This window comes from Scomber japonicus, chromosome 17 (genome assembly GCF_027409825.1).
Source record: "Scomber japonicus isolate fScoJap1 chromosome 17, fScoJap1.pri, whole genome shotgun sequence".
NCBI classification, from domain to species: domain Eukaryota; kingdom Metazoa; phylum Chordata; class Actinopteri; order Scombriformes; family Scombridae; genus Scomber; species Scomber japonicus.
The window spans coordinates 1,672,059-1,687,176 of record NC_070594.1 but is presented as its reverse complement, the minus strand read 5'-3'; the positions used below and the strand labels follow the sequence as shown (position 1 = coordinate 1,687,176).

The 15,118-nt window shown below is 41.0% G+C and overlaps 1 protein-coding gene across 1 annotated transcript in view; it reads right to left on the bottom strand.

The window, feature by feature from the left end:
- The window catches only part of LOC128377457 (NACHT, LRR and PYD domains-containing protein 5-like), a gene marked incomplete at its 5' end in the record, with an annotated part of 123,913 nt that extends 111,254 nt beyond the window's left edge, over positions 1 to 12,659 (bottom strand). The window contains 7 exons of the mRNA XM_053337409.1: positions 7,988 to 8,079; positions 8,269 to 8,442; positions 8,539 to 10,315; positions 11,216 to 11,444; positions 11,627 to 11,705; positions 11,847 to 11,960; positions 12,553 to 12,659. Of these exons, the coding sequence (XP_053193384.1) occupies positions 7,988 to 8,079; positions 8,269 to 8,442; positions 8,539 to 10,315; positions 11,216 to 11,444; positions 11,627 to 11,705; positions 11,847 to 11,960; positions 12,553 to 12,659 (2,572 nt within the window). The remainder of the gene's footprint in view (positions 1 to 7,987; positions 8,080 to 8,268; positions 8,443 to 8,538; positions 10,316 to 11,215; positions 11,445 to 11,626; positions 11,706 to 11,846; positions 11,961 to 12,552) is intronic.
- Positions 12,660 to 15,118: the final 2,459 nt, after the last annotated feature.

The window sequence follows — 15,118 nt, the reverse complement described above, 5'->3', positions numbered from 1 at the left end:
GGCTGAAGTTAGTTTAACTTCTTCTTATGATAGTTGGATAATAATGGACAAACATTTTATAGTCTGACCTCTGATCAGCTGACTGATGTCCATGTTTGAAGTCACTCTTCATGGACACACAGCTTGGTTCAGGTTCAGGTTCATCAGAGTCTGGTCTGTGCTGCTTCTCTGTCCTTCAACACAACACACACAGAGCTTTGAGTGTGAATAATGATGGTGGAGTGATGTGAGTGGAGAACAGTGATGGACAGTTAGAGATCCTCATCTCACCTCTGAGCTTTGGTCTGGCTGTCATGTTCCCCACACAGAGAGCTTTTAGAGGGAGGGACTCCCTCCTCTCTGTCCTCACTCTGATCCATAGCAGAGAAACACCTTCACACAAACACCTAACCAGTCAGTATCAGAGAAATCACACATCAGATGATGTAGTTCTACCATGCGTCCACTAGATGGTGCTAATTAATCATCTCATCTACCGAGCTGAAAGAAATACTTGAATACTATAATAATAGGACTAATAGAAGATTAAAATTATGCAAATTGTGTTTTTACTGCTGCTGCTGCTACTATCAATATGAGTAATGAATGTACATACAACTAATGCTGCTACTATGAATGATAATCATAATGGTAACAGTGTATACTCTCATGTATGTGCTCAGTATGCATACATCATGTTAGTCATTTTCTTAGAAATTAATACAATTAACATCAGTCAAGTTAATCAAAGCTGTTAAACCATTTCTAACACTTGAAACTGCTGTTGGTTTTACATGGTAATAACTAACAGTGATACATGTAAGTTATTCTTAAAAACTAGTCTACCACAGATGGAAAACGCACAAATAATAATATGTGCAAGCATCATTAAACATCCAATCAGCATGAAGAAACATTTGAGCTGCAGTCAAACAGTGATACAACACAATGTGATCAAAGTGATGGTGTTCATCAGACATTTACAGATTTCTCTGGTAGGATTCTCACCTGCTGAACTCACTTCAGGTCAACTTACAGACACTTTCCACCTTCATGTGTAGAGGAAACACTGGGAGAGAAGGTCTGAGGTCACCTTTACACCCTCATAACTTCACAGTCCGAGTCTAAAACAAACATATGACGAGTCAGTGTCAGAGAAATCACACACTAGTTGATGTAGAGGCGATATTTGTACACTAAACATCTAATAATCTACAGATCTCAACACAAACCGATGTAATGCAGCAGCAATAGTAACCGTGATTAATACGGGTCCTGATGTGTCAACATTGTTCTTAAATACAGGAGTAATACGAAAACTGAAATAATGCAATTTCACAGCTGCCTACAGCTTCTACTATCAATACTAGTAATACATACATGTGCAAATAAATAGTGTTACAACTACAACTGATTGATTTGTTTTAATGTTCTGCACCTTTTATAGTGCCCAACCCTCACAGACTTACAAGGCAATAGAACAATAACCAACATAATTATAATATATACATACAACTAATGCTATTACTACTACTACTACAGGTAATAATAACAATAATGTTAACACATTTTACTATCTCTTACATGACTGTTCAGTGTAATTCAAACATTGTGTGAGTCATTTTCTTAGGAAAGTGTCTGAGAATAACATTAAGTCATATTTATCAAAGCTGTCCAATTATCTACACTTGTTGCATTTTTACTGATGATCAGAGATAAATGGTTAAATTGCTGTTGGTTTTACATGTTAATAACTAAAATAAATGTAGTTTAACCTCTTTAGAATATCTTGAGAATATTTATATATGCAAGCATCAAACTTATATTGTTAAACAGCCAATCAGCATTTCACCTGTACAGTCAAACAGTCGTATATGATAATCATGAACAGTGATCCATGTAAGTTATTCTTAAAAACTAGTTTACCAGAGATGGACAATGTACAAATGTTATACCTGCAAGCATCAAATAAACATTATAACATCCAATCAGCATGAAGAAACATTTGAGCTGCAGTCAAACAGTGATACAACACAATGTGATCAAAGTGATGGTGTTCATCAGACATTTACAGATTTCTCTGGTAGGATTCTCACCTGCTGAACTCACTTCAGGTCAACTTACAGACACTTTCCACCTTCATGTGTAGAGGAAACACTGGGAGAGAAGAAGCTGCTCATTCTCCCTCGTCAGTCCTGCTGTCTGTGAGCATTTGATCTGAGGACGCTGTCACATCCTCATAACTTCACAGTACAAGTCTAAACAACATCAGAGTGACGTGAAAACCAGTCTAACCAGTCAGTGTCAGAGAAATCACACATCACTGTACTTCTGATATTTGTACACTAAACATCTAATGATCAGCCCAACACAAACAGATATAATGCAGGAGCAACAGTATCCTTGATTGGCCCTGATATGTCAACATTGTTCTTAATACAGGAGTAGACTTAGATTTAAATAATACAGTTAACTGTTACTGTTATAAATGTACATATATGCACACACACATAGTTTTACTACTACTGATTGATTTGTTTGAGTGTCCTGAACCTTTTCTGGTGCCCAGCCCATACAGGCATTTAAGGCAATAGGCAATAATAATAACCCCCCCCCCCACACACACACACACACACACACACACTAATAATAAAAATAGAAAGAGAGAAATAAAATACTAGAATAGAGCATTAAATATAAGATTGCAGCATAAAATAATGATTTGCTTTAAAATCATTAAAAGGACATAGAGTATATAACACATACATCATGTAAGCAATTAAGTCAAATTTATCAAAGCTGTCAGACCATTTCTGACAAATGGTGGATTTTCCATTGATGTCTGGAGATAAAAGATCAAACCGCTGTTGGCTTTAAATGGGAAATCGCTAACAGTGTAATAAAATAAATGTAGTTTAACTTTGAGAAAAACCTTAATATTTATGTCTGTAATCATCAACAGCCAATCAGCATTTTATCTGTACAGTCATTTACAGATTTCTCTGGTAGGATTCTCACCTGCTGAACTCACTTCAGGTCAACTTACAGACACTTTCCACCTTCATGTGTTATAATAATAATAATAATAATAATAATATTAATAATAACTTTAGTGCCTTTCACGAAACCCAAGGTCACTTCACAATAATAATAAACACAGACAAAAACACACATTTAGCCGGCAAAAGCCTCCAGGAACAAGTGTTTTTTCAACTTTGATTTAAAAGAGCCCAGAGTTGGTGCTTGGCGATTGTAGGGGGGAGCAAGTTCCACACTGAAGGCCCTGTTCCCAATGGTTTGCCTTCTGGTGCGAGGGGGGGGTTAGGGTGAGGGGGATGGACAGGAGGCCCAAGTCGGCAGAGCACAGGTCTCGTGAAGGGTGGTAGACATGGAGAAGGTCCATTAAGTACTGGGGTGCAACGATATGAGGAGATTTATAGGTGAGGAGGAGAAGTTTAAAAATGATATGGAGCTTAACTGGAAGCCAGTGCAGCTGTTTGAGTGTGTGTTGCCAGTGTTTAGTTCGAGTGAGAACCCTGGCAGCTGAGTTTTGGAGGCTGTATGTGTAAAGTGCCTTGAGATGACTTTGTTGTGATCTGGCGCTATACAAATGAAGATTGATTGATTGATTGATTGATTGATTGATTGATTGATTGATGTTGGAGCCTGTCCAGCATTTTATTGGGGACCCCATACAAGACGGCATTACAATAGTCCAGACGTGAGGTGATGAATGCATGTTTGAGAGTCTGTGTAGAGGAAACACTGGGAGAGAAGAAGCTGCTCATTCTTTCTTCAGTCCTGCTGTCTGTGAGCATTTAATCTGAGGACGCTGTCACATCCTCATAACTTCACAGTACAAGTCTAAACAAACATCGGTGGACCTTGAAATCACTGGTCTAAGCAGTCAGTGTCACAGAAATCAGATATATCAGATGATATAGCTCTACTTTTTGTCCACCAGTGTTTTTATGTATTTTGTTTGTGTGAATTGTGAATGAAACCCGAAGGTGTGACGTGACTAAAAACAGAGAAAGAGAGGAGTCTTATCAGAAGGACACTCTCTGCAGTCTTTTGCAGCATCAATCAGCAGACTGGAAGCACCTGTATGTGTTTATGTGAGTAACAGGGATCAAACCAACAGCCTTGGGATCTAAAAGCATAACATCTGGACTTCTGTTATATAAAGACACTGGTGGCTCTTTAAAGTGCATATGAATCTTAAACATCGTTTGCATTGTTTTAATGTTGATCAGAAAGAAAAACATTTGACTCCTCTGACACACATTTAAAAAGACACATAAATGGGCTCCATCATGTCAGTTGTCCAGACAAAAGGTTTCCTCTGCTTCCCATCTTACTTTTGGAGATACTGTACTAGGAACCACAAGTCAGCTGCATACTGGGAGCACAATGTTCTAGTAGGTTCAAGATAATAAAATAATTTTGCATTATTGTCTGACTGTTTTCTGTGATTCATTCATCCAGTCAGAAAATAAGTCAAAAAAGAAGTTATAAGATACTTAAGTCATAGTTATGAAATAAGTCAATTAATTCATTTTCAGTTCAATTTTATTCACAAAGCAAATCACAGCAGAAGTCATCACAGGGCACTTCTCCCATAGAGCAGATCTAGACCCAACATTCTCACATTAGAAGCACTTGGTGACAACAGCAAGGAAAAATGAACTCCATGTCTAACTGTGTGCATGGAGGATTTATCATTGATATACACAAACCGAAATCATTATAAATGGGACTGAAACCAGCATTAATATCTAACAAAAGTAGTACAGAGAGTACTGTCTCTCTAAATCCAGACTGATAATCCTCCAATAAACTATTACTATGTAGAAAGGTACATAACTTTCACAAGCTCACAAGTTTTGACAAGTTCCACAACTGGTGACTGCTTTCTCAACTGTAGTAGAGAGAAAGGGAAGATTAGATGTAGGTTGATAATTGGCTAATAAACCTGAATCAACAATCGTTTTTTTACAAAGAGGTTTAATTTCAGCTACTTCAAAGGACTGTGGTACATATCCTGTTACTAAAGACAGATTGATCATATATAATAAAGAAGTGCTAACTGAGGCCCATATACATACATCACATAGAAACATACGTTGATGTTAATGATTGAACACAAACTGAGCTGATGTCAAACAGACTGGGATGTCTGGTGGACCTTTTCAGGAAAAACTTCACTTTAAGATCCTGATAAAATGGAATAACTAACAGCCACTAACAGCTGCTAGATGCTGCTCCAAGAAAACTTTACTCAAGTGAATATCAGAGTCAACACAGTTTTTACACATCAATTCAGTCCAGAGGAGATCATTTCACTACTTCTAATAGAAACTATATTCTGACATTAAAGCACAGTCAGTGATCCAAATGAAACCAGAGTGAAACCTCGTCCATCTTCAACATTTAAACACAGGAAGCTGCTGTCAGTTCCTGTTTCTATTGTTCACTGCTGAACAGAGTGAACAGTGATTTCAGCAGCTGTCTTCAGTCAGCAGTGTGACTGTTTGTCTCCTCAGGAGGAGACTCTCACTCAGACAGAGGACACAGAGAAACTGAGGAACCAAACTGACAAAACCCAAACCCAGCATACAGAGGTTCAGTGAATGTGGTGTTGAAGGTGCGGAGGTGGATCAGTGTGTCAGAGTAGACTCTGTAGAAGGACAGAGTGCCAGCAGGACAGTCCACATACACTGCTACTCTGTTAGAGACAGAGGAGGAGGAGGAGGAGGAGATGGAGGAGGAGGGGGAGGAGGAGGAGATGGAGGAGGAGGGGGAGGAGGAGGAGATGTGTGTTTCTGTCTTATTGTGACGTACAGAGTAACCATAATCACAACAGATCAGACTCCAGGACTGATCATTATATCCAAACACACAGTCATGACTGTTTCCTCTCCTGCTGATTCCTCTGTAACTCACTGATATACTAACTCTTCCTCTCCACTCGACCTCCCAGTAACAGCGACTAGTCAGAACATTACTACACAGCAGCTGATAGGAGCCGTCAAATCTGTCTGGATGATCAGGATATGACTGATCCTTCTTCATATGTGTCACCTTCCTGTTGTTATCAGACAGTTTGAGGTTTCTGTTTACTGTGTTTGTGTCCAGTGTGAGTTCACAGAAATCTGATGAAGAGAAGAAGAAACAACACAGCAGCAGTTTATCATCTGACACACCTGATGGATTTATTCTCTGTTTAACTTCTGATCTGTTGTTCATTTCTATAAAGTTTCATGATGACACATTTTGTCAGTAATGTTTTAATGAATAAATACCACAAAGACCAACTTTGTATTTAAAGAGAAACTGACTGTGTGCCGTTTAGTTGTCATGAATCAAATTCAATCCGCACTTACACTTCTTCAGACCAGGTTTTAACCACTGCTCTCCACCATTGTCCACCCTGGAGGAAGAAACACAGACAGAATGATTTTCTAGCTGTCTCATACCACCACATACCAGCCTCATGTGTACCTAAACTGGTGCCAAATACTGACACAACTAATCCAACATTACATCAGTAACATCTATCATCATGTGTACCGGGTTGCAAGTTACTAAGACAACTAATCTAGTGTCACTTTACACTGCCATTACATTATAAAATTCATCTAAAGTCATTTCATTGATTTTTCTCGTTATGAATAGAATAGAATAGAATCTTTATTGTCATTACACAAGTGCAACGAAATTGGATGCAATCCTTTGATGCAAACAAAACAAAACATAAAAGTGCAAAAGATAAAACTATGTATAAATACTTAAATAACAGCTCTATGTATTGCACTTAAAATAATGAATGGCATATTGCCCACTCCAATTAGCAGCATTTTAATATCTTGACGTATTGAACTTCAGTTATTAGCAGCATTCAAGGCAGCAATGGCTCTGTGATGAAAACTGTTTCTTAGTCTATTTGTCCTTGTCTTTAAAATCCTGTATCTCCTACCTGATGGCAGCTGCTCAAACAATGGGTGACCAGGGTGGGATGAGTCTTTCACTATGTTTTTGGCTTTCCCTGGTGATTGATCATTCTCACCATGACCATTTCATTATCTGTGCCCCTTGTCCCTTATCTTAGCATCTTCTGCTTTTGTCTCTAAACTCCTAACTGACAGCCAGGCCTGGTATCCATCCACAGTTTATTTCACTGCTCAAAGCTAGCTAAAATCCTCATCAGCTTCCACTTACTGTCAATGTAGTGTCAGTCTCTATTCACACCATCTGCTCTAGATTATAGATTAGTCATTATTCATTTACCCTTGAAGCTCTTCAATCTGACCCAAGCTGCTATAGCTGCTTTTAGACTGGTCTTCCTTCTCAGATGACACCGTCTTTCTATTAACCCAACCGGTCCAGGCAGATGGCTGCCCACCTAGAGTCAGGTTCTGTTCAAGGATTTTTCCAATAAAATCAGAGTTTCTCCTTGTCGTCATTGCCAAGTGCTGCTCATAGGACAACACTGAGTAAATTAAAAGGATGGTGTTGACCTGCTATGTATGAAAGTGGAATGAGAGTTGCGATCCGCTGATATATTTTAAAAAACTGTCTTGACTTGTCTACATGAAAACAGTACCATTCACCATTCACCATTCACATCTTAAAGATCTGCAGATCTGCTCAGTTGGAGGTTTTGGGGGTTCACACTGACTGTGTGTCATGGCAGACTTCTTATAAGCAACACAGTCAGCAAGAAGAAGAACCATGCTCATCAATTATATTGTCTAAATTAATCATTTAAGTGCATCTTCTTACATGATAGAAATGAACTTCAGGGACACCAGGAGATCCTTAGGTTTCACTCACATCACATAATCCTCAAACTTTTACATCAGGAATCAACATTTATGTTCTAAATCAAAGTTGTTTACCTAAAAGTGTCCTGTCTGTCCATACCTGAGAGTGTCCAGTCTCCAGTGTGGATCCTCCAGTCCAGCAGACAAAAGCTTCTCTCCTGAGTCTCCTGGATGATTGTAGCTCAGGTCCAGCTCTCTCAGATGGGAGGGGTTGGACCTCAGAGCTGAGGCAAGAGAAGCACAGCCTTCCTCTGTGATCAGACATCCTGACAGACTGGAAATATGAAAAGGTTGATAACAATGTGTTTTAGTCATATAAGTGCCAAGTACATCCTACAGATGTTGCTAAGATAAGTGTCAATTTAAATGTAAAACAGCAACTATAATCTGCATAAAAAGTCTTTCAGAACCAGCTATATTGTCAGCTTGCGCAACAATGAAATGATGGATGATGTATCCTGACCTGAGAGTCTTCAGTGTACAGTGTGGACTCTCCAGTCCAGCGGAAAGTTGCTTCACTCCTGAATCCTGCAGGTTGTTGTTACTCAGGTCCAGCTCTCTCAGGCAAGAGGACTGGGAGCTGAGAACTGAAGACAGAGCTGCACAGCTTCTCTCTGAGAGGTTACAGCCATTCAACCTGAAGAAGAGGAAATGATTAACACATACAAAATGTTTAGCCATTCATAAAATGAACATATTTAACATTATTTATTCATGTTATTGTTCCACATACACAGCTTTGTTGGAGGCTTTGACCACTGGCAGCAGGCTCAGAAGAGCCTCCTCTGAAGCAGAGTATTTCTTCAGGTCAAACACGTCCAGATCTTTTTCTGATGACAGTAAGATGAAGCCCAGAGCTGAGCACTGAGCAGGAGACAGTTTAACTGTGGAGAGACTTCCTGGTCTCAGGTACCGTTGGATCTCCTCCACTAGAGAACGATCATTCAGTTCATTCAGACAGTGGAACAGATTGATGCTTCTGTCTGCAGACAAATTCTCACTGATCTTCTTCTTGATGTACTCGACTGTTTCCTGATTGGTCTGTGAGCTACTTCCTGTCTGTGTCAGCAGACCTCGTAGAAGAGTCTGATTGGTCTGCAGTGAAAGACCCAGGAGGAAGCGGAGGAACAAGTCCAGGTGTCCATTTGGACTCTTTAAGGCCTCATCCACAGCACTCTGGTAGAAACATATGTGGGATGTTGTTTGTTCTTCTGCTAGCAGATTGACTCCAGACTTGATGAATGTCAGATGGACATGAAGAGCAGCCAGAAACTCCTGAACACTCAGATGGACGAAGCAGAACACCTTGTCCTGGTACAGCCCTGTCTCCTCTTTAAAGACCTGTGTGAACACTCCTGAGTACACTGAGGCTGCTCTGATATCGATGCCACACTCTGTCAGGTCTGATTCATAGAAGATCAGGTTGCCTTTCTGCAGCTGCTCAAAAGCCAGTTTTCCCAGAGACTCAATCATCTTCCTGCTCTCTGGACTCCAGTGTGGATCTGTCTCAGCTCCTCCATCATACTTGACGTTCTTCAGTTTGGACTGAACCACCAGGAAGTGGATGTACATCTCAGTCAGGGTCTTGGGAAGCTCTCCTCCCTCTCTGCTTTTCAACACATCCTCCAGAACTGTAGCAGTGATCCAGCAGAAGACTGGGATGTGGCACATGATGTGGAGGCTTCGTGATGTCTTGATGTGGGAGATGATGGTGCTGGCCTGCTCCTCATCTCTGAATCTCTTCCTGAAGTACTTCTCCTTCTGTGGGTCAGTGAACCCTCTGATCTCTGTCACCATGCTGACACACTCAGGAGGGATCTGATTGGCTGCTGCAGGTCGTGTGGTTATCCAGAGGCGAGCAGAGGGAAGCAGTTTCCCCCTGATGAGGTTTGTCAGCAGCACATCCACTGTGGTGGACTCTGTAACATCAGTCAGGATCTCAGTGTTGTGGAAGTCCAGAGGAAGTCGACACTCATCCAGACCGTCAAAGATGAACACAACCTGGAACTCTTCAAACCTGCAGATTCCTGCTTCTTTGGTTTCAGTAAAGAAGTGATGAACAAGTTCCACCAAGCTGTACTTTTTCTCTTTCAGCACATTCAGCTCTCTGAAAGTGAATGGAAATGTGAAGTGTATGTCCTGGTTGGCTTTGTCTTCAGCCCAGTCCAGAGTGAACTTCTGTGTTAAGACTGTTTTCCCAATGCCAGCCACTCCCTTTGTCATCACTGTTCTGATTGGTTCATCTCTTCCAGGTGAGGCTTTAAAGATGTCTTCTTGTCTGATTGTTGTTTCTGGTCTGTCTGGTTTCCTGGATGCTGTTTCAATCTGTCTGACCTCATGTTCATCATTGACCTCTGCAGTCCCTCCCTCTGTGATGTAGAGCGGTGTGTAGATCTGATTCACAAGGGTTGGGTTTCCTGCTTTAGCGATCCCCTCAAACAGACACTGGAACTTCTTCTGCAGGTTAGACTTGAGTTTATGCTGACAGGAGATAGCTGCACCTGGAGTTCCTAAATAAATAAAAGACAAACAAAACGTGTTACTGAGGGGTAATAAAGGACTGTATAAATTGCTGTTTGGCTGATTCTGATCTCTAGCTTCGCCCCAGGTGTGTCCGTCAAAACACAGATGCTGACAACTCTTCTTTAGTTTGACTGTTTAATTAAGCTCAAGCAACAGTACAGAACATGGGCATAGCTTTGTGAGTGGTTCTGTCCAGAAAAAGAAAGAAACATATTATCTTACCCACATTACATACACAAAATATATTGACACGATGCACCTTTAATAATTGTAATAAACACACCTTTCTGCATATTATATGCAGTGTAACTAATTAGCATAAACAGTGTGCTTGCTAACTTATTACAGAAAAATACGTAGCTACACATCCTAGCTAATCAATTAACAACCACATGTTTTCATGGTAGCAAGCAGCTCCAAGCTAGGTGGCTATAATTAACAACTTATGAAACAAATGATAGTGAACTAGCAACATAAATAATACGACTTACAGGTCTCATGGACGCACGCACACAATTATCAATTGAACCACTTAGTCTCTGGCTGGCAGCTTCTGACTGGCAGCGTCAGCTCTCTCTCCCTCTCTCCACTCTGCACTTTCTGCTGTCTTCAGGCTCGCGTGCACGCGCTCCCGATGCGCCGCGCGTAACTGTCACGCGTATCTGCCTTTGATCTGACGGCCCTTTCGTACAAAACGTGTTGTTGCTTGTAAATCTAATATATGGAAACACTAAGATAGACAGTTTCTGACTGTTTTCAGCTCAGAAGAATTCATAGATCTGATGCAGATGTGTGCATCATATTAACGGCAGAGTTTGAAATATAAACCTCTCCCATGTTGCCTCCATTTCCTCTCCATCATGTTAAATCTGTTAAAATCCTCTTACTGCTCTGCAGAAGCTCAGCCAGCTCCTCCTGCTTCATTCTCCTCAGGAAGTGCACTGTGATCTTCAGAAATGCCTCTCTGCTGCTCCTCCTCTGCTCTTCCTCCTCACCATCCAACACCTCCTCATCCTCATTGTGACTCTCTAAGCATTCTGGGTAATCTGGACTAAGAGCCTTCTGCATCTTCTTCAGCTCGTTCTTCACAAACCTGCTGATGTTCTCCTCCAGCAGCTGGAACAGAATCAAATGTAAATGTAACTGGTAGAAGTCAACATCAGATGATCAGTGACAGACTGAAAAGCTGCTGGTCTACAGAGTGCAGCATGGAGACTGTTAGGACCAGAATGGTAGTTTAGTATTTAGTCTGTGGCTGTTGTAGTTAGCAGTAGTAGCTGTGCTTTACATTTACACACCATAAATATGGAGTCCAGCTGTGTTTGATGCTGCTGGACAGACTGACCACTGAGAACCTCTGAGCTCTGCTGATGAACTCTGTGAAGAAAAGATGAAGTCTCAGAATAAATAATGACACTCAGTGTTAAAGGTGTTGTGTTCTATCACAGTGGATCCAGGTAAAACACTCGGCTGTTCTGTCTGACCTCTGATCATTGATTCTCTGTAAAGATTTTGTACCTCTGATCAGCTGACTGATGTCCATGTTTGAAGGTAATAAATCGATCATTAGACCAGTCACTCTTCATGGACACACAGCTGGGTTCAGGAGAATCTGGTCTCTGCTGATGGATCCTGATGGAAATAAAAACCCAGTCATAATTATTCTCATGGCTCTTCTGTGGTAAATACTCTTAGTTTAACATCTGTTGTCATTCCTACAGCTCTCAACTGTATCCCATAGCCTTCATCAGATAATGGATTTGTTCAGGTATGGTCATTATTTTCTATATTTTTTCATTGTCAAGAAATCTCGTGCAGAGCCACAACGAGCTGGTGAAGCTGAAAGCTGCATTGGGAAGTTGTGGCTCACTGACCTGTTTTAATAGTTTTTGAACAACATCAGAATAATAAGATATATGAGACTTTAATACACACAATACTCCACAGTATCCACTGGGAAGAGGTCAAAGGTCATTGACCAGCAGTCAATGGACAGTCAGAGAAAGATCAAAGAGGACATTCACATCTGACTTGATGATACCTGAGTAAGTCTCATTCACTGAGGAAGACCATGGGATACAACAGAAAGGTCTGGAATGAACTAAGTTAGTAAAACTGTTAGAGTTTTTACTGCAGTTATGTATCACTGAGGTCAAGAATTAATTTCTACATCAATCAAACTTCTTCTTATGAGAGTTGGATAATAAACATTTTACAGTCTGACCTCTGATCAGCAGACTGATGTCCTTGTTTGAAGTGAAAAGGTACACCCATAGACCAGTCACTCTTCATGGACACACAGCTGGGTTCAGGAGAATCTGGTCTCTGCTGATGGATCCTGATGGAAACAGAGAAGAGATAAAACAAGTGTAACTACAGTGTTGCTCCTGAAGATTGTGTGTTTTGTTGGACGACAGCTACGACACATCAGGTGTTTCTACATAAACCTGCAGTAGTGATGGGAACGGCAGTTCTTTTTACTGTAAAGTTCAAAAGATTCGTTCACCGAATCGTTCAGTGCTCTCCAACTCCCTGAACTGATAAACAGCCAAATAATCCGTCATTCAGTTCATGATTCAGCCCTGAGGTTCACGTTCACTTACTGAGGGACGGTGCGTTCAAGGACTATATTATACAATCATTTGCGGGAGACGCAGCGCTGCTTATACATGCACTAAAAATATTACACAGTGAAAGTGTCCTCTGTGCACAGTAAAATAACATAACATGATGCTACACTGATGTTAGCAACACAGCGCTAATGTTAGCAGTACATGTACTGAATGTGAATCAACTCCTCAGCCCTCAGTGCCCTGAGTCAGTGAGTGACTGACACAGCGCCACTTTCGTTCGCGAACGATTCATTGAACGACCTGCTGAGGACGTGAATCTCGTTCACGTACTGTGCTGAAAGTGGGCTGAATCATGAACTGAATGACGGCGAATCACGTTCGCGAACGAATCATTGAACGACATGCCCTGCACTGGTGACTCTCACTCACTCTTCTGTCTCCTCTCCTCTCATTACTTTATGTGTGCCTAAGTCCATTACGATAATGGGGATGGGGGCGTGTGTGTGTGTTTGTTTTCGTTAGCCATTAGCTTGGAGAAATTGATGCTATTGGCATGAAAGCGTATCCCCGCGAAGGGGAAACAATCACTCAGAGTCAGTCAAAGTGTTGTCGTTCACTGAGTGATTCGTTCGCAGTGAACGAGTGAGTGAGTCGCGGCAGTTCCACTCCCGACCGGCAGCCATGCTCGCGGCTGAGCTCAACTGAACTGAACTGAGAAAGGAACGAATCAGTTCATGAAGTGATTCAGTTCACTTCGTTCACTCAAAAGATTCATTCGTTCGAACGACACGTTCGCGAACGACACAACACTAACCTGCAGTAAGAAACTGATCCACACAGCTACAACAAACTGACATTGTTAGCTTGGCTAACTAGCTTAGAGAGCACAGATGCATCTCTGATCTTCCAGGACACAGTCTGCTCAAACATGATCTCCTGCTATGAGGCCTTTGACAGCAGGACAACATCAGGTCTGAGTGATGTTGGTGGGGACCAAGAAAAACCACACAACTGGTCGTCACTGAACACAACCTGTAGTTAGTTTGAGTAACAGCTGCCATCTAGTTGCCGTAGTAACAGTGAGGTGGAGCAGTGGTGCAGTTCAGATGACGTATATATATGTGGACAGATGTCCTCATTCACAGGAGGATGGAGGCAGTAACCCAACACTGGACTTTATTTCCTGTTTCCAACAACGAGTCGGGACAGTTTTTTAAAAGCGTGACTACGATCATCACCTAACCCCGTAGTTATTATTGTTGCCATGACGATGACGGTGGCCTTACTTTAAGGAAGTAGTATCTTTAACCCACAGCACGTTTCTGAAACCTTAACAAAGTGATGATTTTAACACAAAGCATCATCTTTATAAACCTAACCAGACCTTAACCACAGCGCTGTCACATCATCAAACATCATTATTGATTAACAGTGATGTGGAACAGACACATGATGATGTCATCCTGCTGATTACTGCTGATAGAAGCACCACATTAGAAACCTGGAGTCACATGATCAAAGCACTGCTTTAATTGAATGTGGAGGACTTGTTGTGTTAGTTGTGTAGTTTTGTGTCAGATTCACATCCAGCTGTTAGTGAGTTGGGTCCTGTTGCTGTGAGCCTCATTAATGACTGCCTGCAGCTTCTCCTGGACTATCTGCTATCTGTCCTGCCCTGGGCCTCGTCATAGCTAAAGGTAAGAAAGGTACCTGATCCTGTCTGACCTATCACTACTGTCCCCACCTGAGACTCAATCCAGATTCAGTGTCTTCCACAGCTACCTCCCTAACTTAAGAGTTCAACTATTCAGACTGATTATTTACAAGAAGCTGAACTTCTGATCATCATCTTTGACTGTTTAGTTGATCCTAATAACATTTTGTTACACATCAGTATTGACTTGTGTTTCTGTTAATCTTGTATTCATTCAGATGCTTCATGTGGTTGCTGTGTGTTTGGTTATTATCAGGAGGATCTAGAAAGTTACACGTTTTTTAAAACATATAACAGACCTTTGGTTCAGACCAGGACGTCAGCTGGACCATTTTAGAAAGCAGAACATATTAATGTTGTTGATCTCAACAAATATCAGAATGAACCTTTTATAGAGAAACATCAACAGATAGTTAAATACTCTAGTTGATGATGGTAACAACATATTTTACATTGCTGGAACATCCAGGTAATCTCTTGGACATTGGCACAACTTTCACTGT